Source organism: Sminthopsis crassicaudata, chromosome X, assembly GCF_048593235.1.
Source record: "Sminthopsis crassicaudata isolate SCR6 chromosome X, ASM4859323v1, whole genome shotgun sequence".
NCBI lineage: Eukaryota > Metazoa > Chordata > Mammalia > Dasyuromorphia > Dasyuridae > Sminthopsis > Sminthopsis crassicaudata.
Window position 1 is genome coordinate 71,244,628 of NC_133623.1, and position 23,774 is coordinate 71,268,401.

General features: G+C 40.8%; 1 protein-coding gene across 3 annotated transcripts in view; it reads right to left on the reverse strand.

Moving 5' to 3' along the window:
- Positions 1–23,774, reverse strand: part of LOC141549122 (ligand of Numb protein X 2-like) — a 112,493-nt gene that overhangs the window by 13,412 nt on the left and 75,307 nt on the right. For all 3 annotated transcript variants that reach the window (XR_012484229.1, XM_074278466.1, XM_074278468.1), the window contains exons 3-7: positions 21,133–21,395; positions 19,914–20,110; positions 18,156–18,527; positions 586–828; positions 66–240 (exon numbers count right to left, since the gene is read on the reverse strand). Coding sequence is in view for 2 of the 3 variants with exons in the window: in XM_074278466.1 (XP_074134567.1) it covers positions 66–240; positions 586–828; positions 18,156–18,527; positions 19,914–20,110; positions 21,133–21,395 (1,250 nt within the window). In the remaining variant the exon portion in view is untranslated. The remainder of the gene's footprint in view (positions 1–65; positions 241–585; positions 829–18,155; positions 18,528–19,913; positions 20,111–21,132; positions 21,396–23,774) is intronic.

Consider the following 23,774-nt stretch of genomic DNA (forward strand, 5'->3'; position numbering starts at 1 on the left):
CTGGGAATGGTGTGCCCTCCCCAACTCCCCTCCCCTGCCCCGCACCCTTCCTTTCTCCCTATTACCTCTCTGAATGCGGCTATCCCGGCAAAGACAGCCCACAGGCTGCACGCTGGTCACATAGATGGGTACACTGTGTTTGCCTTCCCGGCCGCCCCCAATCGTGATGCCCAGGGACTCTTTCACGTCTTTCCTTATGGTGAGGGTCTTCTCCTGGCTCAGGAAGCCAGCAGGGGGGTCCTCAAAAGAACAGAGGAAACTTGGGGGACCACCTCCTCCTGCTTGACTCAGGCTTACAATATCTGAAGGCCTGGGTTTACAGGCACAGGCCTCCAACCTAGGCCCCAGGGGGCTTCCTGAGTAGGGCCAGTCCCCCCTCCCAGCTGACTGATACTATTGGAAGATTATGGGATCGTAGGACACAGAACTAGAAGAGAACTGACACCTAACTACCATTTTACAGAGGAGGAAACTGAGGCCCAGAATGGGGAATGAGCTTGTCGAGCCAGGATTAAGCCCTCCAGAGTATCTGATGGTCTCTCCTGGGTTATTTCAGGGGTAATGGAAGCACAGGATGGGACTTACCTGGTAGAAAGCCACGGGCCGTGGGTAGTGCCCCAGCTCGGGCTTCCACTGGGGAATTGACATCAGGGGAGTGTCGTTCTCATGGCCGAGGCCGAGGTGGTTGCTGGTGTCACTGCTGCCGTTGTTCTCGCCACTCCTGCCTCCGCCTCTGCCGGGCCTCGAGCTGCCCGAATCCATCTCTGTCTCCATGATCAGGCTGCCTCGAGGCCTCAGGACCACGAAGTGAACTCGGCTCTCACTGGTCTGGGGTGAGAAATACAGGGAAGAGGGAAGGTCAGGAGCCAGGTGGGACTGCTGTGCTTGGCCCTGATGAGTAGGGCAGGGACAGGGGCAGGGGCACTGGCTCTAGGGCCTGGCCACTTGGCATTCATTCAGTCAGGTTTTTCAAACATGCTAATTTTACTTCACATTTATGACATAGAACTTCACACACATGAGATGAGCCCGCTCCTACTTCCCTGAGACGATTAAGAGTGGCTGACGTGCTTTTCCTTCCCATGATCCTACATTCCTGATACCTTCTCAGCGTGCCTCTGCTTCTGCCTGCTCTTTCTCTCTGGTGGAGGAAGAAATATATCCGTTCCTTGATCCATATTACTCCTTTCCTCTATCCCTTTCTCTCAGGTTCTGCTCCAGCAACTTTTTCCTCTCTCTTGCACATTTAATCTCTTCCTTGCTGCTAGCACCTTCCTATCATCCTTCAAGTAATTTCTGGTCTCCCTAAGTCTAAAAAAGTCTTCAGGCCCTCCCCAAAAGCTTTAATCCATCTCCTGGCCCAGTTCTCTCTTCCCTTTCATAACTAAATTTCTTTCCTTTTTTGGTAAACACTTTTATTTTTTCCAATTTACTTGCAGAGATAGTAGTTTTCAACATTTGGGTTTTTTAAAATAAGATTTTGAGTTGCAAATTTTTCTCCCTAAGACAGCAAGCAATCATTGATATAGGTTACAAACGTGCAGTCATATTAAACATATTTCCACCTTCACAACTAAACCTCTTGAAGTTGTTTCCTTCTCTCCTTCACTGGCCACCATTCACTTTTCACTGTTTGAAGAATCACCAAAATTGAGAGAAGACTAGACAGTTTTCTGTTTAGTCTGATCTAAAGGCCAGCTGAATCTTTTCTCCAAGTTAAACATCTACAATGCTCCACATTTTTTTTTATTTATTTAAAACTTAAATGCAAAGTAATAAACACAAAAGAAAAAATTGTCATGTGTCCAGCAGAACCTAAAAGAGGATTCAAAATATGTAAGAGATTTCCATTTCAAGAAACTATGAGGGGGCAGCTAGGATAGAGCACCAGCCTTGAATTCAGGAGGACCCGAGTTCAAATCTGGTCTCAGACACTTAACACTTCCTAGCTGTGTGACCCTGGGCAAGTCACTTAACCCCAGCCTCAGGTAAAAAAAAAAAAAAAAACAAAACAAAAAAACAAAAAAAAAACTATGAATAATACTAAACACAAATATCCACCTTTACTTACTTGTAAGTTTTCCTTCTCTTCCTTTCCTTCCTTCCCAATTCCCATCTACAGTTCTTCACATGACATGGACTTCATCCTTGAGACTCTGGCCTGCATGAGAGCCTTTATTAACTGAGCACAATACTCTAGATGTTCAGAGCTTAGTAATACTCGTCACCTTCTTCCTCTGGGGCCATTACTGATGCAGCTTGATATTTAATGAACTCTTTTGTCTACCATGTAACACACTATTCACATACCCACTAAAGGTTCAGTTCGTCTTCAGACAAACAGCCATCTAGCTATATCTCACAATCTTGCATTTGTGACATTGACTTCTGGAATCTAGCTCTTGATCCTGGCCACATTTCATCTTCCAGCACTTAGCCCCGTGCTCCAGACTGTCAGGACCTTTCTGGACAGACAGAGGGCTCTGCAACTATCCAGAATCTCAGTCCTCCCTCTCAACACAGGGCTACAAATGATGTCATCTTCAGCCTCCACCATTGGCCTTCACTGAAGGCCTTCTGCGGGGCTGACACTCAGCCATGAATAAAGGTTGTTCTTTGATTTGGGCTGTCTCATTAATCTTGTTGAAATTCAGCTTTGATGTCACTTCCTTCAGCATTATCTTGTTCCCATTGGTGATGGTATTTCACCATGGACATCAGAGAATACTGTGTTTTATCTCTCCACTAGTCTAAGTGAAAACCAAGGCCTCTCTTTATTAAACAATGATTTACTGGTAGGGATATAGAGCTGCAGCCTGGGAGAATTCTGGGTGGGAGCACCCAGCAGGAAGCTACTTTCTATGCCTGGGTCTCAGAGCCTGGGAGAACCCATTTCATTTTTTAAATATATATATATATATATATATATATATTTTATTTTAAAGTTTTTTATTTTCAAAACACAAATATGCACAGATAGCCTTCAACATTCACCACTGCAAAACTCTGTGTTCCAAATTTTTTCTCCCTCTCTTCCCCTCACCCTCTTGCCCAGATAGCAAGCAATCCAATATATGCCAAACACATGCAATTCTTCTATCCATATTTCAACAATTATCATGTTACACAGGAAAAATCAGATCAAAAAGGAAAAAAAATGAGAAAGAAAACAAAATGCAAGCAGACAACAAAAAGTAAAAATGTTGTGTTGTGATCCACCCCTCAGTTCCCATTGTCCTCTCTCTGGGTGTAGATGGCTCTCATCATCTCATGATCATGGGAAATGGTTTGAATCGTCTCACTGTTGAAGAAAACCACATCCAACAGAATTGATCATCATAGAGTATTGTTGTTCAAGTATATAATGATCTCCTGGTTCTGGTTGTTTCACTTAGCATCAATTCATGTAGGTCTCTCTAGGCCTCTCTGATATCATCCTGCTTATCCGTTTTTATAAAACAATAATATTCCATTAGATTCATAGACCACAACTTATTCAGCCATTCTCCAGCTGATGGGCATCCACTCAGTTTCCAGTTCCTTGTCACTACAAAGAGAGCTGCCACAAACATTTTTGTACGCATGGGTCCCTTTCCCTCCTTTAAGATCTCTTTGGGATACAAGCCCAGTAGAGACATTGCTGGGTCAAAGGGTGTGCATATTTGATGGGGCTGACCAATTTCTTTTTTTTAATTATAGCTTTTTATTTACAAAATGTGTGCACGGGTATTTTTTCAACATTGACCTTTCTGTTCCAACTTTCCTCCCCCCCCCCCTAGAGGGCAGTTAGTCCAATACAAGTTAAATATGTTAACGTATATGTTAAATATAATATATGTATACATAGTTATACAATTATCTTGCTACACAAGAAAAATTGGATCTAGAAAGAAAGGGAAAAAAAACCCTGAGAAGGAAAACAAAAATGTAAGCACAATATCAGAAAGAGTAGAAATGCTATGTTGTGGTCCACACTCATTTCCCATAGTTCTCTCTCAGCATGTAGCTGTTAGAATTCTTACAAGGTGCTAAGTCAGTGCAATTGATAGAGACAATGGTTGTTTAGCAGGTGCTTAACAGTTCTCTAGATATATTTAGTACTTATTAGAGTTCACACCTTTAAGAGAGCATATATAAGCCAGGAGCCTCAACCAGGATGCACTTCGGGAGATTCAGAGCCATGATTCACAAGTTGAGGAGATTAGATTTTGGAAGAGACAGTAAAAGATTTGGACTTTTAATCCCTGGCTGCATTTGAGGTGATTATTATAGTGAACTGAAACTAAGGCTGCCTCCAGAAACTCCCCAAGAAACCTGCTCACAGAGAACATTACATTTTAGAGAACATTACATTATGGCGCCAGAATGTGGAACAGACACGATCCTGATTTCAGTGGAAAAGTCTCTGATCCTGACTTCAGTGGAAAAGTCTCCTCAACCCAGAAATTAGGGTAAGTACAACAAGGAAACTTTGTTAAAGGGCTAAAATAGTATTTCAGCTAAAATGGGATAGATGTTTAGAAAACAGCCTTCTTTTCCTCTTCAAGGAAAATATGCAGAGAGCATTGTCAGACTTATGAAAAGGCAAGGTCTGATTATAATTTGGGAGCAGATCATTGAACTTTTAGAAACTGTACAGTACACACCTCCTTGGTTCTCTATGGAAAAAGAATTGGATCTAGAGGAATGGAAATTAGTAGGAAAGCAATTATGTCAATTCTACAATAAAAATGGACCTGACTCAATTTCCAAAGATACACTTAATACATATAATTTATTACAACTGGCTTTAGGAAATTATATAAGTTATAGAATAAGGAAAAAGAAGAAAGAGTAGTAGGAGGAGGAGCCAACTAAATTAGGTGAAAAGGATGAAGAATCAGATAAGAATGGAGTTAAGTACAATTCTGAGTGTGGCTAAACAACCTGGAGATCACTATACACTGACTTAGCAACCTGTAATAATTCTAACATGTAGCTTATTCTCTTCATCACTGAACAATTAGAACTGGTTTGGATCATCTCATTGTTGAAGAGAGGCACGTCCATCAGAGTTGCTCATTGTATAATCTTGTTGCTGTGTATAGTGATCTCCTGGTTCTGCTTATTTCACTTAGCATCAATTCATGTAAGTCTCTCCAAGCCCCTCTGAAGTCATCCTGCACTGGTCATTTCTTACAGAGCAATAATATTCCATGACATTCATATACCACAATTTATTCAGCCATTCTCCAATTGATGGGTATCCACTCAGTTTTTTGCCACTACAAAGAGGGCTGCCACAAACATTTTTGCACATGTGGGTCTCTTTCACTCCTTTAAGATCTCTTTGGGATATAAGCCCAGTAGAAACCCTGCTGGGCCAAAGGGTATGCACAGTTTAATAATTTTTTGAGCATAATTCCAAATTGCTCTCCAGAATGGTTGGATTTGTTCACAATTCCACCAATAATGTATTGGTGTCCCAGTTTCCCACATGCTCTCCAACATTTGGCATTATTGTTTCACGTTATCTTAGCCAATCTGAGAGGTGTATAGTGGTATCTCAGACATGTCTTAATTTGCATTTCTGTGATCAATTGTGATTTGGAGCACCTTTTCACGTGGCTACAAATAGTTTCAATTTCTTCATCTGAAAATTGTCTGTTCATACTCTTTCACCATTTATCAATTGGAGAATGGTTGATTTCTTATAAATTAGAATCAATTCTCTATATATTTTGGAAATGAGGCCTTTATCAGAACCTTTGACTTTAAAAATGTTTTCCCAATTTACTGCTTCCCTTCTAATCTTATCTGCATTAGTTTGTACAAAAACTTTTTAACTTAATATAATCAAAATTTTCCATTTGTGATCAATAATGGTCTCTAGTTCTTCTCTGGTCACAAATTCCTTCCTTCTCCACGGATCTGAGAGGTAAACTATCCAATGTTCTTCTAATTTATTTATAATCTCATTCTTTATGTCTAGACCATGAACCCAGTTCAACCTTATCTTGGTGTTAAGTGTGGGTCAATGCCTAGTTTCTGCCATCCAAGTTTTCAATTTTCCCAGAAGTTTTTGTCAAAATGAATTCTTATCTCAAAAGCTGATGTCTTTGGGTTTGTCAAACACTTGATGATTATAGTTGTTGACTACTTTGTCCTGTGAACCTAACCTATTCCACTGATCAACTAATCTATTTCTTAGCCAATACCAAATGGTTTTGGTGACTGCTGCTTTATAATATAGTTTTAGGTCTGGCACAGCTAGGCTACCTTCATTTGATTTTTTTTTTTCATTAGTTCCCTTGAAATTCTTGACCTTTTGTTCTTCCAGATGAATTTTGTTGTTTTTTCTAGGTTAGTAAAATAGTTTCTTACTAGTCTGATTGTTATAGCACTAAATAGATTAATTTAGGTAGTGTTGTCATCTTTATTATATTCGCTCGGCCTATCCAAGAACACTCAATGTCTTTCCAATTATTTAAATCTGACTTTATTTGTATGGAAAGTGTTTTGTAGTTTTGCTCATATAGTTCCTGACTTTCCTTTGGCATATAGATTCCCAAATATTTTATACTATCAACAGTTATTTTAAATGGAATTTCTCTTTATATCTCTAGCTGTTGGATTTTGTTAGTGATGTATAAAAATGCTGATGATTTATGTGGATTTATTTTGTATCCTGAAACTTTGCTAAAGTTGTGGATTATTTCTAATAGCTTTTTAGTAGAATCTTTGGGGTTCGCTAAGTATACCATAATATTATCTGCAAAGAGTGATAATTTGGTTTCCTCATGACCTACTCTAATTCCTTTAATCTCTTTTTCAACTCTTATTACAAAGCTAGCATTTCCAATACAATACTGAATAGTAATGGTGATAATGCACAACCTTGTTGAACTCCTGATCTTACTAGGAGTGGTTCTAGTTTATCCCCATTACATATGATTCTTACTGATGGTTTCAAATAGATGCTACTGATTATTTTAAGGAAAAATCAATTTATTCCTATACTCTCAAGTGTTTTTAATAGGAATGGATATTGGATTTTATCACATGCTTTTTCTGCATCTATTGAGATGATCATATAGTTTTTGTTAATTTGGTTATTGATATAGTCAATTATGCTAATAGTTTTCCTAATATTGAACCAGCCCTGCATTCCTGGTATAAATCCTACTTGGTCATGGTGTATTATCCTGGGGATGATTTTCTGTAGTCTTTTTGCTACTATCTTATTTAAGCTTTTAGCATCAATATTCATTAGGGAGATTGGTCTACAATTTACTTTCTTTGTTTTCAACCTACCTGGTTTAGGTATCAGTACCATGTCTGTGTCATAAAAGAAATTTGTTAGGACTCCTTCATTCCCTGTATTTTTCAAATAGTTTATATAGTATTGGAGTTAATTGTTCTTTAAATGTTTGGTAGAATTCACATGTAAATCCATCTGGTCCTGGGGATTTTTTCTTAGGGAGTTGATTAATAGCTTGTTTTATTTCTTTTTCCTAAAATGGGACTGTTTGAGCAATTTACTTCCTCTTCTATTAATCTTGCAAACTTATATTTTTGTAGGTATTCCTCCCTTTCACTTAGGCTATCTGATTTATTGGCATAAAGTTGGGCAAAATAACTCCTAATTCTTGTTCTAATTTCCTCTTTGTTAGTGGAAATTTCTCCCTTTTCATTTTTAAGACTAACAATTGATTTTCCTCTTTCCTTTTTCTAATCAAATTAACTAAATATTTATCTATTTTGTTGGTTTTTTCATAATAACAACTTTTAGTTTTATTTATTGATTCAATAGTTGTTTTTTTTTTTTTACTTTCAATTTTATTAATCTCTCCTTTTATTCTTAGAATTTTTAGTTTAGTATTTGATTGTGGGGTTTTAATTTGCTCTTTTTCTAGCTTTTCTAGTTGCAAGCCCAATTCATTGATTTTCTCTTTCTCTATTTTTGCAAGTAAGTCTCTAGAGATATAAAATTTCCCCTTATTACTGCTTTGGCTGCATCCCACAAATTTTGGTATGTTGTCTCATTATTGTCCTTCTCTTGGATGAAATTATTGATTGTGTCTATGATTTGTTGTTTCGAACTTCTTTAGGATGAGATTATTTAGTTTCCAATTACTTTTTGGTTTATTTTCCCCTGGCTTTTTATTGAATGTAGTTTTTATTGCATCGTGATCTGAAAAGAATGCTTTTCTATTTCTGCCTTTCTGCATTTTATACTAAGGTCCTTATGTCCCAATATATGGTCAATTTTTGTATAGGTTCAATGAATTGCCAAGAAGAAAGTATACTCCTTTCTGTCTCCATTCAGTTTTCTCCAAAAATCTATCATACCTAACTTTTCTAGTGTTCTATTTACCTCTTTAACTTTTTTCTTATTTATTTTGTGGTTTGGTGTATCTAATTCTGAGAGAGCAAGGTTGAGATCTCCCACTATTATAGTTTTGCTGTCTATTTCTTCTTGCAGCTTTCTTAACTTCTCTTTTAGGGATTTCCATTCTATACCACTTGGTGCATACATATTTAGTATTGATATTGCTTCATTATCTATGGTACCCTTTAGCAAGATATAGTTTCCTTCCTTATCTCTTTTAATTAGATCTATTTTTGCTTTTGCTTGATCTGAGATAGGGATGGCTACCCCTGCTTTTTTTTTTTTTTACTTCACCTGAAGTATAATAGATTCTGATCCAGCCTTTACCTTTACTCTGAATTTATCATCCTGCTTTAAATGTGTTTTTATTTCACCTGAAGCATAATAGATTCTGCTCCAGCCTTTTACCTTTACTCTGTATCTATTACCCTTCTTTAAATGTGTTACTTGTAAACAACATGTTGTAGGATTCTGGCTTTTAATCCAGTCTGCTGGATTAAAAGCCTCTGCTTTATGAGAGAGTTCACCCCATTCACATTTATGGTTAAAACCACTAATTCTGTATTTCCTGCCATCTTATTATCCCCAGATTATACTTTTCTCTTTCCTTTCCTTCTTACCCCACCTCCACAGTATTTAACTTATGGGCACCACTTGCCTGAAGTAGTCCTCCCCCTTTCTTATACCTTCCCCCTACTGTTTCTGTGTTACCTTCTATTTAACCTGCCCCTTTCCTTTTTGCTTTTCCCTTCTCACTTTTCAATAAGGTGAGAGAAGTTTCTCTGTATACCAAATATGTCTAATATTTTCTCTTTGAGCCAAATTTGATGAGAGTAAGATTCACACAATGTCCATTCCCCCACCCCTTCTTTCCCTCAGATACAATAGGTTTCCTTTGCCTCCTCGTGAGATGTAATTTCCCTCATTTTACCTCTACTTTTTCCTTTTTCTGGTACAATCCCCTTTCTACCTCTAGTTTTTTTTTATATCATAACAGTAAAATCAAATTATACATGCACTCTCTATGTATACCCCAAACATAAATACAGTTCTCAAGAGTTCTTTTTACCTTTTATGTTTCTCTTGAGTCTTATATTTGGAGGTCAAATTTTTTGTTTAACTTTGGTGTTTTCATCAGAAATAAATGGAATTCGCCTGTTTCATTGAATGCCATCTTCTTCCTTGGAAGAAAATGCTCAGTTTAGCATATCAAGGTCCTTTGCCTTATGGAATATCAGATTCCTGGCCCTTCGATCCTTTAATGTGGAAACTGCTAGATCCTGAGTGATTCTTATTGTGGCTCTTCTGTACTTGGTTTTTTTTTTTTTTGGCCTGGTAGTTCTGAAATTTAGCCATGATAGTCTTTGGAATTTTAATTTTGGGGTCTCTTTCAGGAGGTATTTGATGAATTCTTTCAGTGGCTCTTTTACCTTCTGATTCTGCGATGTCTGGACATTCTCTTTGATGATTTCCTGAAATATAGTGTCTGGACTCTTTTTTTCCTCATGATTTTCAGGGAGTCCAATAATTCTGAGACTATCTCTCCTAGATCTATTTTCCAGGTGTAGGTATTTTACATTTTTTTCCTATTTTTTCATTTTTTTGGTTTTGCTTGACTGATTTTTGATGTCTCATTAAGTCATTCACTTCCATTTGTTCAGTTCTGATTTTTAATGAATTATTTTATTAATTTGCTTTTTAAAATTTTTTTGTATTTGTCCAATTGAGTTTTTAAATGAGTTGTTTTGTTCTATGGATTTTTTTTTCCATTTCACAAATTCTACTTTTAAGGAGTTATTTTTTTTTCCAGTTCACAAATTCTGTTTTCCTGGTAGTTCTTTACCTTTTCCATTTCACATTTCAGTAAGTTGTTTTCTTTTTCAAGTCTTCCTTTTAATGAATTATATGCTTTTCCATACTCTCTTGCAGAGCTTCCCTTTCCTTTCCCCATTTTTCTTCTAGCTCTTTTTAAAGAGCCTTTTAAATTTCCTCTAGGAGAGCCTTGTATGGTGGGGACTAGGTTATCTCCCCCTTGGGGGCTTCATCTGGAGACAATCTGCTTTTAGTCTCCTCAGGGTTTGAAATCTGTTCTATAGAACACTATAGAAGCTATCTATATTTAGAGTTTGCTTTGCCTTTTTACTCATTTTTAAAAAGGTTTTGGTCTGCTTTTTGTGCAAGGAGGCTTCAAGCTTCCTCTACAGATACCTGGAAGTGGCAGTGGAGCAGCCAGGAAACTGGGTGGGCATGGCCAGGTCCCATGAGAGTCCGGCACTTTGGGATACACTCTTTATCCTCTACATTTGTGTTGGATGTTTCATAACGTTTCTCCTGATCTACTGGCTTGCAACCAGGGCAGAGTAGCCAATACTGTGATAGAGTCCTCCCTGTAGATTCTCTGCCCTGGGGGCAGCACCCCACTCTGTCTGCTGAGCATGAACTATCCTCCATCCTCTTGCTCTCTGCCTGCTCCTGGACACCTCCCCCCATTCCTGCATGCAATCAAAACAGACCTTTTCTGGTGATCTTCAGAATTATCTTCTGCTAGTAATTTGCTGCAATCCCAATATTCGTGGGTTTTGACAGACTAGCACTATTTCAGAAGTAGAATTTCATAATTAATTTGAGGGTAGCAGAAGAGCTTAGAAAGAAGCATGTGTCCTCTCCACTATCTTGGCTTCATGCCTCCCCCTCCTCCCCAGGGGGGCTGACCAATTTCAAAGGGGCCTCTGAGATAACACAGATCTTACACTTTGGAGACTCTACAGTAGAGGATCTTGGGGTCCCTCTTATTCATATGACAAGTGACTGTGGTCAAGTCTTTGTACACATGTATGTCTGCATGTTTATAACTACATATGCATATATCTCCCAAGTTCATGATAGGATGATCTAGAATTCTAAACTCCTTTTCAATTATGATAGATTAAAAAAAAAAAAACTTCACTATAATTCATAGGACTTTGGAGACCAATTAGTACAAACGTCTCATTGTACAGAGTGGGAAAGTGAGGCCCAGGGAAGGGAATGGACGCCTAAATTCACACAAAAGACCCGAAATCTAGTGTTGGGAGGGACCTTAAAGGCCATGAAGCCCAGCACATTTCAAAGGGTTCCCTAAAACCTTTTAGGGGAACTATGAGGCTAACGTTAATTCCTCTTGTCTTTTTCAACTACATTATCTATGTGAGGTTAAATTTTCTTCTTCTACTTCAACCAAAACATCGTAGCACAAGAGAAGTGGACTGGAGCATTCTCTTGTTTTCTTGTATGTCAGACATCAAAGAGAATTCAAAAATAAGCACAACAAGGCTACATTTCTCACTAATTTTTTTTGGAAAATGTAATTATCTTTCATAAAAATGTCACTTATGTTAATGTTTAACTTATGTTAAAATAAGTTTAATACTATTATTTTAATAAATGATACATATTTCACTTATGTTAACATTTAACTTATGTTAAAATAAGTTTACTACTTTTATTTTAATGAATGATAAGCATTTAAAAATTATATCATAGTAAATGTGAATAGATATATACCCAAATAAACAAAAGCTCTTTGAGGTCCTCAATAATTGAGAAGCACTGATATAATCACCTTTCCTCCCCCATTTTACAAAAGAAGAAACTGAGGGCAACATGGCCTGGCAAAGGTTACACAAAACCTAAGTATTATGGCAGGATTGACCCAACTAGGCTGTGTCCGTTTCTTCTCTCCTGAAATGAAGTGGGCTGCCCCCAAAGCCTGTGACTGGCTGGGAACCCAGTACAGCTATGGGATTTCTGTCTATTATAAGTATCTATGCCTATTTTACAAGCCCAAAGTCCCACAGAGATCAATTTCTTGATGTGCCAACAACTATTTCTTTTCTGTGGCTCATAACAATTATACGAAATTATACCTATATTATTGACTTGTAATAAGTGGGTCTTATGTCCCACTTATGTCCCAATGTCACTTGGCTGCTGGGGTGGCTAACAGCCTTTTGCAGCTGGATCAAAGGCCAAGCCCTGCTTCCATAAGGCCTCCCCTCAATCTTCACCTCTATCTGCCAACTGGGTTTCAGTCTCATGCCAGTGTCCTCTGTCAACATGGCAATGACTCAGTGGGATAGAATGCTAGAAACACTGGCCCAGAAGATGCCGCCCAAGGTATTTCCTAGCTCTAAGCATTCTGTGGGGATGAAGGAATGAGAGTTGATTGGGCACTGGAGTGGCCAGGGAAGGCTTCTTGGGGGAGGAGCTTGGACTAAACCCTTGAGGAGAGTGAGGATTTAGAGAGAGGTAGAGTGGGAACTTGTGCCACATGCAAAGCAATGAACAACATTATGGTATATCATTTTGCGGGCTCAGAAAACCCTGACCTCTCAGAATGTCAGAGCTAGAAGGGATGCCATGTACTCTTTTTTTCCCTCCTGGTGGGGAGGTGATGGATGTCAGGTGCAGAGGGACACAGGCCAAAGTTTACTCTACTTCTTTGTTCCGAGGGAGACTTGAAGTGCATGTGGTAGAGGGAGACCCTTTGGACTGACAGCCAATACGAATTGTCTATCTTCCTTCCCAGGACCACCCCAACCTAGTCCATCAATTCCCTGGGCTGTTTCACTAAGCCCATGAAAACACTCACTTGATTGGTGATAACTCCCCTTCATTCTCAGTCCCCTTCCTTTCACTGCCCTAGAAAAAACCCCAGCCAAGGCACTTCTAGGTAGGCATTTGTGTCTATTCCTTCTCTCACTACCCCTGCCCTCTCTCCCCGACATACAGGGCCATTCCTGGCTATCCAGGAGTGCTTCCAATCTATTTTTCTACCACCATTCTTTAGTATCTTTCCCTATTTTGAGGGCTATGTTACCTTTACTTCTTTTTTAACTTCCTTTTCTTCATTTTTATTTTTGCCACCTGTTGGTCTCCAGGTCATTCTCCTAGCTTTTTTTTTTTAAATGGCCATTTTATGGACCCACACTTAACACCATATACCAAGATAAGATCAAAATGGGTCCATGATTTAGGAATAAAGAGGGAGATAATAAATAGATTAGAGGAACAGAGAATAGTCTACCTCTCAGACCTGTGGAGGAGGAAGGAATTTATGACCAGAGGAGAACTAAAGATCATTATTGATCACAAAATAGAAGATTTTGATTACATCAAACTAAAAAGTTTCTGTACAAACAATACTAATGCAAACAAGATTAGAAGGGAAGTAACAAATTGGGAAAATATTTTTTAAAGTAAAGGTTCTGACAAAGGTCTCATTTCCAAAATATATAGAGAACTGACCCTAATTTATAGGAAACCAAACCATTCTCCAATTGATAAATGGTCAAGGGATATGAACAGACAATTCTCAGATGATGAAATTGAAACTATTTCCACTCATATGAAAGAGTGTTCCAAATCACTACTGATCAGAGAAATGCAAATTAAGACAACTCTGAGATACCACTATACACCTGTGAGATTGGCTAAGATGACAGGAACAAATAATGATGGATGTTGGAGGGGATGTGGGAAAACTGGGACACTGATACATTGTTGGTGGAGTTGTGAAAGAATCCAGCCATTCTGGAGAGCAATCTGGAACTATGCCCAAAAAGTTATCAAACTGTGCATACCCTTTGACCCAGCATTGCTGCTATTGGGCTTATATCCCAAAGAAATACTAAAGAGCGGAAAGGGACCTGTATGTGCCAAGATGTTTGTGGCAGCTCTTTTTGTTGTAGCTAGAAACTGGAAGATGAATGGATGTCCATCAGTTGGAGAATGGTTGGGTAAATTGTGGTATATGAAGGTTATGGAATATTATTGCTCTGTAAGAAATGACCAGCAGGAGGAATACAGAGAGGCCTGGAGAGACTTACATCAACTGTTGCTGAGTGAAATGAGCAGAACCAGAAGATCGCTGTACACTATTCTGATGGAAGTGGAAATCTTCAACATAAAGAAGATCCAACTCACTTCCAGTTGGAAGTGAATGATGGACAGAAATAACTACACCCAGAGAAGGAACACTGGGAAGTGAATGTAAACTGTTAGCACTACTGTCTGTCTGCCCAGGTTACTTATACCTTCGGCAGCTAATAATTAATGTGCAACAAGAAAATGGTATTTACACACATATATTGTATCTAGGTTATATTGTACCACATGTAAAATGTATGGGATTACCTGTCATCGGGGGGAGGGAGTGGAGAGAGGGAGGGGATAATTTGGAAAAATGAATAATAATAAAAAACATGGCCATCTTATATTTTTACATCACCTTCATTTCAAATACAGTTACCTCCCTTCCAGTATTCAGCAAGTCATTTTTTGTAGGAGTTAGGGAGAGGACCATAGGGAACTTACTGGATGAGGGTCTCCTGCCACCAGTGCATATTGACACTTTCTTTGTAACTTTCAGTCAAAGAGCTACCTGGGACATTGAGAGGTGAAGTGAGTTGCTTAGAGTCATACAACCAGGATGTGTCAACAGAGGGGCTTTTAATTCAGCTCTTCCTGGCTCGGACGCCAGCTCTCTGTGCCAAGTTCCTTGCTACTACATATCTTGTAGGAAAGACTTTTATTCATGCATTTATCCATTCTATTTATTTATAGCAAAGAAAGAGAGGGGGAAAAAGCAGTTCATCATAATCCACTGATGTAGCAATAGTATCCGGCAGGTCCTGCAATATTCTACAGCCATAGTCCTTCAATGCTACAAAGAGGTAAGGAGGGGGTTGCATCTTCTTAGCCCTTGTCTGGGACCACCATTACCTTCAGATTCATTTTGCTCCTTCCATTAACTTGGTTAGAGGCTTTGTGGGAGTTTTTCCCTAGTTCTACTAACTCAACTCTGCAAGAGTCTTCCAAGCCCAGCTTTGTCAAGGATGTGAGTGTTGGCCACTGTTTCCCAGTCAGCCTTGGGTATTTTAAGATCCTTGTAGATATTCCCTCTGACAACCTCAACACCCTTGGTCTTCCCGTGACTGGCAACTGTATTGCTCACCCCGCCCAAGGCCCCCAAGGGCCTGTCTTCTAGATCCCAGCTTCTTAAACCGTGGGTCATGATCTCATATGGGGTTGCATAAGTGAATGAAAATTTGGTGACAGTAAAAGGTTTCTGAATACAACGCACAAGAATTAATTTCAGACCAAATGCAGAATGAATCTGAGCTGGTTCTTTCGGCAGGGCTTGCCCATGTTGGTACTGGACACACAACATGCACACTTCGCGCCGCATATGCACAAACGCTGTCAGAAACATCTTGGCTCAGATTTGAGATGGGAACCTCATAAAAATTTCTTGAGTGAAAAGGCATTGTGAGTGGGAAAAAGTTTAAGAAGCTCTACTCTAGATCCTGCACCTCTGGAATACTTCATCTTTTGATTCCAGGGCTGCCAAGGTGCCAAGGGAAAGTTAGTAGATGTTGATTTTATTTCACACACTCTGAATTCATGGCACAACAGGGATCCAATCCAACTCTCCCGTTATCTCACAACTCTTTGCTACTGATTTCAAATGTTTCTTCTCTCTTCCCTCCACGTGGAGAATAGATGTCCTAGACTTCCATTTCACTGAAGAGATTGTGGCCATGTGCCATGAAGGCTTCGCTCCTTGACTCTGCAGACCTTGGTGTCACACACTACAGGCAAGGCTCACAAAAAGTAAAATCTCCTTATTGCTAATAATGGTTAAGCCTTTGCTAGCTCATTTGTTGTTCTTTCACATATCTTCAGTGTCTCATTTGGTCCTGGCTCCTTCCTCTCTGTCCACAAACATATTCTGGTCTCCTCTGTTCCCACGCCATCCCATTCTCTGCATTCTGCACTATCTCCCTCTTTCACTGCCGACCTTGGAAAAGTTACATCCAGTCATAATCTTGACTTTGTTAGTCCCCGTTCTCTTGTGATCAGACTTGAACTCCCCCCTTGACTCTCTTCTAATCAGGCTCTACAAGGTCACTGATGACCTTCCTGACCCCCCAAGCAAAGGCCTCTAGTCAGCCCTCCTCTTTGGCCTGTGTGAAACTCTAGCCGCTACTGCCCAAACTCTCTTCCCAAATTCTCTTTCCCTCATCAGCCTCTGAGATGCCATAAAATATTTATAGCCATTCTTCATCTCTGGGCCACACTTCTCCTTTGGGTATTCTTCTGACACTCTATCCTTTCTCTATCCACTCTCACCACTCTTTACTCTTCAACTCCCAGGTCCACATTGACACTTCCTGAAGCTGCATACAGTTAGGATCTATTTTTAGTGTAAACAATGAGACTACTTCAAATGCATTTAAATTTGCACTATTTGGAGTTACAGTAATTATGTAAAATATGGTCATTAATTCTAGCCCAATGGGAAATACGCTGTTGAAATCTGAATAATGCAACCACTCTAAGGGGGATTCATAACTCAAACTAATCAAGGACCTAATTGTAGATAGTCTCTCCCAAGAGCTCATCTCAATGGCTAACAGGGCATCTCCCTGGTATGGCCCCAGGCAAGCATTTTTTCTTTCCCCCTAAACCTGACTTCATTCTTTCCGGTGGCGGCCCCACTTTGGGGACCATATTGAGAACCAGTAGGTTATCTTGAACTCCTTCTTTTCCCTCCCATCCCGTTAGCAAGCCCCGTGGATGCTATGCTGGACAACCTTCCACCTCTTCCTCCCGTTGCTATTCCAGAAGAAATCTTTATAGTTAGCCACCTGGACTGTTTTAAAAGTTCATAACAAGTCTTCTTGCTTTAATTTTCCACCCTCCAAACCATCCTTTATATCTCTTTCAGAATCATCTTTCTCATGAATAGATATGGTTGGATTTATTCCACAGTTCCAAAATTGGTCCCCTCTTGTCTACCCAGTAAAGTTTCCACTTCCCTTCCTATTACTTGACATTTAACAGTCAGACACCACCCTGCCTTTATAGTCTTGTATCATGACTTTCCTCTTCATTCAATTAATAGATTTATGAGCTTCCCAATCATTCTCGCTGCTCTCCCGACTCAGTCTCTTTGGACACTCTTTTCTGAGATCAGAATGACTTTCTACCCTTCCTTGCTGCTGATGTCCCACCCATCCTTAAAAGTCTAACTCCACTGCCACTTCTTCCAGGAATTCTTCTTTGCCAGCCCTGGTCATCACCGGGCTCCTCAGATGTACATAATGCATTTTGTTCTGTCTTTCTAACGTGTTTCATGTAATGTATTAAATTATGCTTAATTATGATGAAGGAAACTACTACTGTTACTTCTGCTACTAATTAGACCACAAACTCTGTGGACAAGGGCCATGTCTCATTTAAACTTTTCATTTTCCCAATGTCCCATATGATTCTGTGAATGCCCATCCTTTGCAAAGTATGATGTTTGGTGGCATCTGGGATCACAATGGAGTCTGCCCTTGCCCACAAGGCATCATAAAGAAGTAGAAAGACTATTTGGGGTCAGAAGACCCAGATTTGCCCTCCTTTGAGTGATCTTGAAGAAATGACTTCTCTACTCTCAACCTCAGTTTCCTCATCTGTAAAATTAAGGGGTTGAGCCAAGATCCTTTGTCTGCTCTAAATAATAACAGCTGACATTTTATATGTATGAAGGGAAAGGAGTTTCACATGTAATGACCTTATATTACTCATCAATTTCAGACAGAGACACCGAAAGGTTAAATGACTGACTCAAAGTCATACGGCTAATAAGTATCAGAGGTAGGATTCAAATCTAACAATTTTGTGAGTTCTGATCCCCTGGTCACCAACCTGGGCTTCCCTGTCCCGCCTGGAAATGGTCAAGGCCACCGCTCACCTGAATGATCTGGGCTGCTGTCTCTGGTGTCCCCTGTCTCAGGTCCTGCCCATTGATGGAGAGCACTTTGTCATTTTGGCTCAGCTTTCCATTCTTGGCTGCCAGGCCACCATCCAGCAGGTCGAGAATGAAGATCCCAGCCTCGTCAGCCTTGCGGATCAGTTTGATACCCAGGGGCTGCAGCCGGTCCTTCTTCGTCAAGGTGACATGCACGATTTCCCCAGCCCTGCTGGGAATCGAGTTGTCATCTTGCTGAGTTTTGTTCAAGAAGCCCTTCTCTTGCAAGATCACCAGCTGTAGCATGGGCCCTGAATAGCGAAGCAGGGAGATTGCTTGGGAGTGGGTGACATTGCTGACGTTGATCCCATTGACCTAGGAAGAAGGACAATTTGCCAGGAGCGCCCAATCAGACTCCCTGACTTTGTGTAAGACTTTCATCTCTCCAGTCAAAGCCTGCTGCTTCCTGAGCAGAGCAAGAGCAAGCCCAGTAGATTGAGAAGCACAAGGAGATGAATCAAGCTTTAATGATGCACACAATGCCAAATCCCACCGTTCTTTCTCCACTGCATTTCTCCCCTCTGCCCCTTCCTCTTCAATACACTTTGGACATCTTTATCAGCCCTCCCTCAGATTCCATCAATAGCTTTTACAATTTTTAGTTCTTTCTCAAGCTTTTATCTCTTTTAATTTATTTGTTTAGTCATTCACTCATTCAGCTATTTATTTACCTATTCATTTTTATTCATCTATCCATCTATCTTTCTTTATTTCTTTTAACAAGCATTTCTCTTCCCTTCTCCTTTCCCTAATGGGAAGGTGGGGGGAGAGAAAAAAGAAAGCTTGTAATATTGCAGTAAAACAAATTCCCACATTTTTATGGGCCTTTTTTCTTTCAGTCTCTCCCCTCCCCAGTCCAATTTTTCTAAGGCACAAATAGGTCTGATTTCTGTTCAAAACCCTCCATGCCCCCTTATTGCCCATAGGGGAAAAAACAAACAAACAAACAAACAAACAAAAAACAAAGCCAACTATTATCTGGCTCCATTGTGCCTTTCAAGACTTTTCTCACATTTGCATGAGAATTCTCATCCTGCACTCTCCCACCTCTGTGCCTTTGCCCAGAATGGACTCTACACCCTGCCTTTGCCATTGCTGAACTTCTTTCCTTTCTTCAGGGTTCCATTTAAGTATTGTTTCTTCCATGAATCCTTTCCCAAATTCTTACCCCTGGGGCAGCAGTGGCTAGAGTATTGGCCCTGGAGTCAGGAGGACCCGAGTTCAAATCCAGCCTCAGATACTTAATACCTCCTGGGCAAGTCACTTAACCCCAATGACCTTGCCAAAAAGAAAAAAACCCCAACAACCACCACTAAATCCTTACCCCCAACCCAACGGTGAAACAACCTGCACCTCCTTAAATCTCTCCTTGCACTTTGTCTGGGATTTCCACATGCCCTTATTGGAATGTAAGCCAGATGAGGGCAGGGATCATACCCATTTTCTTCTGTATCTTTAGCACCTGGTTTCAACTGAGATGGGTTACCTTGTCTAAACTAAGCTTCAGTTTGCGCATATGTAAAATGGAACTAATAACCCTCCTACTCTTGGGTTCCCAGGCCTGGGAGGAATATGTGTGTGATACACCTGCCCCTATTCTCCAAAGGAGATTATTGTTATTGCTGTTATTATTGTCCATTGGGGAAGGAAGCATGAAGCAGGCCAGCATCCCATGGGCCAAGATGGAAGATGCTCACCCACCTCTAGCACATGATCTCCAGGGGTCACTTTTCCATCTATGCCCAACGGGGTGTCCTGGTGGACTTCCTGCACGATAATGTTGCCTAGGGGAGTATCCTTGCCCCCAACAATCCTCATCCCAAGCTCTTTCTCAGGATCATCCCGGGAAATGTTCACGATGACAGTTTCAGCCACAAGACTGTTGCTGCGAGTCAGGTCTGATGGGGAGAGTGGGGACAAGAGAAAGGTGACTCAAGGCACTGTCTTCAGCCAGGCCTCCATCAACATTTTCCTAAACTATTCAAGAATGGTCCTAATGGGACTTCCCATCTCACCCCCTTCCTCTCTCCACCCCATTCCTGATTGCTTGACATAGCTACTCAGGGAACATTGGTTGACTAGGAAAAGGTCATGGTTTGACCCACAGTTATGAGGGCAAGTAAAGTGTACTCTCTAGAGGTAGTATACTGGATTCAGCACTGGGCCTGGAGCTATCACAGCCCAAGGTCATAACCTGCCTTGATTATTTATTAGCTGTGTGATCCTGGGTAAGTCACTTAATTAGCTTCTGCTTCCTCAAGTATAAAATGGGATGGTCACATCACCTGCCTCACAGGTTTATAGTGAAGATCAAATGGGATAATACTGGTAAAACCTTTAGCAGTGTTTGGCACACAGTAGGTGCTTAATAGGTGCTTCTTCCCTCCTTGTCTCTCTCCTACTCTTGGGAAGTGGGTCAAAATATCTTTCTTGTACCCCGTGATCTCATGGGCTAGCACCCAAGTCAATCCTCTAGATTACAAAGGGTAGGAGTCTGGATGCTGGACAGAAACCCCATGAGAAGGTAGGTATCCATGCAGGAGACCTGGCACCATCTACTTAGCTTCCTTATGCTATGTATCTAGGTCCCAAGCTTCATACTGATGAGAACTGATGAACCTTCTTCAGGTTCTCCAGGTTTGAGAAGACAAGGCTGTTGCCTCCCTAAGATGCTCTTGCTGCCAAGGGTAAACTGAGGCTTGGAGCAGCAACGTGGAATTAGGGCCCTCAGAATCCAACATATGATCTGACTAGGGTAAGCTATCCCCTGCCTAGTCACGGTAGCTAGACCTCTCTTAATGTAGCAGGAGATCATATCTATTTCAGGAATGCTGGGTTATGTTTTTGATTCATACTGGGCTTGTACTTGGTTCACTAAGACCCCTAGGCTTTTCCACAGCCCCCTTGCCAAAGCCTGTACCTGATGTGCAAAGATTCATGCTGGAATCTTCATCTGTCTCTTCAAAGGCTGGGTTCACCAAGCCAGGCTCCGGACTGGTCCAAGGCACCATGGGAGCGACAGATGAATACTCGGACTCCATCGATAAGACAGTGTCAATATCAAAGAAGTTCTCCCCACAAGGGCTGCTTGCTTCTGGCTCTGGGGGCACCTCTTGGCTTTTTTGGTCCTGCTGACGTTTCTCCTTCATGATTCTGACTTGGTATTTCCTCAAGCCAGGGCACCTGGGGCAGAAAGTGAGAGGGCCAGGTCACATAGAGGTAGGAGGAAATAAGGATGGAAGAAGATCCATTGTGACCTATTAGGTCACATATCAGGAAAGGATGAAAAAAGGCACATCTGGGAAGGTTTGGCGTGGTGGGAGTAAGCAAAATTGGATTTTCAGTGTTCTCTCAAAGTTTTGCTTTTGGTAATAAATTGAGCCTCAGGGGAAGATACAAAAGAACATTATGAGCTGAAAGCAGAAACTCATGTCTACGGCCTGAATCCTTTCATGTTATGAAAGCCCAAGATGAGAAAGGGAAGAGAGCTGGAGGAGAGAGGCAGAGGAAAGATCAAAGGCATTGTTTTTGCTATTTCTCTGGAATTGGTGGAAATAGGTACTTCAAACCACTCCCAAGCCCTAATTCAATAGAAACCATAATTTTGAAAGAGGTACCTTTCTATGATGTTAGCCACTCCTGATCTATGACTCATCCCTTCAAAAACTCAGAAGTTTAACTTCTCTTGGCAACTGGACCTGCAAGTAAGGGTAGCTGGGACTTGGACTTACTTCTCCCCTGGTCATCTGGATAGATGCCATTCAATTCAACAAACACCTTTTAAACTTCTACCAAATTCATGTATCCACTAGGCTAGATACTCCCTGCCAAATCATTTCATTGCATTCAAGGTTCTCTGTGATTGGTTTATCCGGTCAGTTAAAATAAGCATTTAGTAAGCACCGACCATGTTGCTAATGCTAAGCTCTGGAATATAAAGAAAGGCAATGGCAGACCCTGCCCTCAAAGAGCCAACGTGCCAATCAATCTACACAAAGCAAGCTATATCCTGGGTGGCAGGATAAATAGGAAATAATTAACCAAGGGAATTCTCTAGAATGAAGAGGAATAGAGAAAAGCTTCCTTCCATTTGTAATGCCAGAGAAACTGAGGCAAGGCAGAGATTGGGTTTTAATCTTTTCATTGTGGTGAGTTTAGGCTAGCCTCCTGGAAAATCATTCTGGCCCTGAGGGACTGAAGTAGGGACCTTTTATAGTTTTTTTTTTTAAAGCTAAACAGAATATACACTTTTGTAGGGGAACAAAGGCAGATAAGGGGAGCAAACACACTGGGAAGATGGACAAGCCATAATTCCAGGAGAGGACCATAACTTAGTCCTGAAAGGGTAAGGGTCAAGATAAAAAGGTCAAAGGCAGGAGACAGTGAGGTGAGGGACAATACTCAAAAGGAGGGAGAATTATCCCAGCAAGAAGTGAGATAAGGCACCTGGAGTTTTATGACTCAGTGGTATTTCAAAGCTTTTTTTCTGACTCAATTCTCCCAGTCCTAATGGCAAGGAAAAAGGGAGGGACTGTAATAATTTTATTCAGGGCATGACACTTTGACTTGGAACTCTGGCCAAAAGGAATGATTTTTTGCCGCCCAAATATGCACCGTAGTCTGCTCTGGAGGACCCTCCCTCTTTTCTACCTGCTGAATTCTTACTCATCTTTATACCACAATTCCTCTCCTCGAGGAAATCAGACCATAATTCCTGGGTTTGCAGATTTGTGCCAACTTTTCCCTTCAGACTCTACATGGCACATCCCTGCTCCCACCTCCCACCTTTCCAGGTACCTGTTACATGTTATTTGGTATGAGAGTGGCCCGTGCTGGTATTGTTGAGGGGTAAGATACTCTAGAAGCATCTGGGGGTCCTCAGCCCATTTTGCCAAAGAATTCTCAGTCCCCAAGTAAGATTTGGCAAAAAGGGTTTATTTTCCCTGAGCAGCTCTCAGTGGGCTCCTGTAGAAGGTAGCAGAGATTTGGGATATGGAGTTCAATTTTATTTAGCTCTCTGTGGAGGGAGGCTAGGGATGATCTCCAGATGAATTGAGGAAGTAATTTTCAAGTCAATAATGGGTGGTGATTATTCCCAAGGCCAGAATCTCCAAATGAATTGAAAGTGGGGATTATTTTAGGAGTTTCCCCAAGTGGGGAGGGGTGGTCAGGAGATTCAAAATTCCCTGACCCAGGTCCTCCCACAAAGATCAGGGGACTACAGAGTCTTATTACAGTATCATCTCCCTGTTTGGCTATAAGTTCTGGAGGACAGAGACGATGTCTGCCTTCATGTTTTTCATATGTGAATTTGTTTGAGCTGGACACATACCGGTTGACACTTACCATATTCCTCTTAGGGACTGGCCTGGGCTTTGGGTAGCTGCACCCTCAAGTATAATCTTAAGGGGGTCAGAGAGTACCATTTTCCTGTCCAGTTCTTTTCAGAGATAATAGGAAAAGTTATCTCATGACTAACTTTGAGCTTCATCCCTAAATGAGTCAAGGGGATTGCTGATGTCATGTTCACAGCTACCCAAACTGCCTCAGGAGCTGAATGTA